The sequence below is a fragment of the Cyprinodon variegatus genome, unplaced genomic scaffold (assembly GCF_000732505.1).
Source record: "Cyprinodon variegatus isolate N-32 unplaced genomic scaffold, C_variegatus-1.0 Scaffold103, whole genome shotgun sequence".
NCBI lineage: Eukaryota > Metazoa > Chordata > Actinopteri > Cyprinodontiformes > Cyprinodontidae > Cyprinodon > Cyprinodon variegatus.
The window spans coordinates 394,024-395,290 of NW_015150556.1; the positions used below are offsets into that span (position 1 = coordinate 394,024).

Here is a 1,267-nt window from a genome sequence, read left to right on the forward strand (position 1 = left end):
GTTTTGACTTCGTGTGGACGGGGCCTATGATTCTGATGGTGGGTCGTTAAAGGGGGGGAGGGGATTTTTGTATAAAAAATCTGTAAAAATCTGTTATACGCAAAATCTTAAAATAAGAAAGCATGTACTTTTTTCATAAAACAGTGTTGTTTCAAAATCAGCTGCTTGTTCTATTATTTGATAAACACCCAGACTCTTGTAGTACAGGATGAACTTCACCAGTTTTTTTCTAGTTGTCAATAATCAAATCAAGCTTAGTATGTTTTAGTTTGGTTAAGAAATAAATCTAAATGATCTCATTTCTATGTTTGTCTTATGTATTTATGTTAGATTTTAAAGTACATATATTTGGAGTTTTAAGCCTTTAAATATTTTGGGAAAGATAAGATAAAGATATTGTTTATATGATGACAGAGGATGTAAGTAAAATATTTGCAAATATTTGGAAACATTTGAATGCATCCAATGAAATTTCTCATTTTAGGAGATTGTCGGAAATATCAGAATTAATAAAAGTACAAAATGTCTTTCCATGGAGTTTATTTCTCTTTGATGTTCTAATCAGTTTGTCCAGAAGACAAAGAAGATCTGACTCACAGCCCACAACATGTGTTAGTCTTTTTGTGTCAGGTCTAACATGGGTATATACTGAATGTTTGTCCCAACAGGCTGGAGGAGGGGGTTAAGGATAAGGAGATGTTAGAAAAGGAAATGTATTCACGTTTTGTCATGGTGCTGAATGAGAAGAAAGCTAAGATCCGAGGCCTGCAGGATACCGTCCGGCAGCTCAGCCACATTGACGACCAGAAAAGACTGGAAGCCGTTAGGTAAAAAATTGCTGTTTTTCGTCATAACAAAGCTACAAAATTGATGTGCCACCACTTTCTCCCCATGTCTTATTTCTACATCCACTCTTTTTCTTTTCTAACTCCTTTTGTCTGAAAGTGATGTTTTTTGAACCAAAAAGGACTTTCTCTAAAATGTGTAATTTTGCAGTGACAGCGAACCAGCTCAAAGTGAAGATTACAGTCATCCATCGCAGGATTCAACAGTCCTCCTCACAGGTTTGTTCATCAAAATTATAAACCCTAGAAAATGTAGTGAACATTTATATTCAGCCCACCTTACTGTTATACAGCTAAATAGAATCAAGTGCAGCCTATTACCATAAGATCCTTGATTAGATAGAAGTATACAGTGGGGCAAAAAAGTATTTAGTCAGCCACCAATAGTGCAAGTTCTCCCACTCAAAAAGATGAGAGAGGCC

General features: G+C 35.6%; 1 protein-coding gene across 2 annotated transcripts in view; it reads left to right on the plus strand.

The window, feature by feature from the left end:
• The window catches only part of xrcc4 (X-ray repair complementing defective repair in Chinese hamster cells 4), a 33,554-nt gene that overhangs the window by 24,707 nt on the left and 7,580 nt on the right, over positions 1–1,267 (plus strand). For both annotated transcript variants that reach the window (XM_015374425.1, XM_015374424.1), the window contains exons 5-6: positions 669–827; positions 997–1,064. In XM_015374425.1, coding sequence (XP_015229911.1) covers positions 669–827; positions 997–1,064 — 227 coding nt within the window. The remainder of the gene's footprint in view (positions 1–668; positions 828–996; positions 1,065–1,267) is intronic.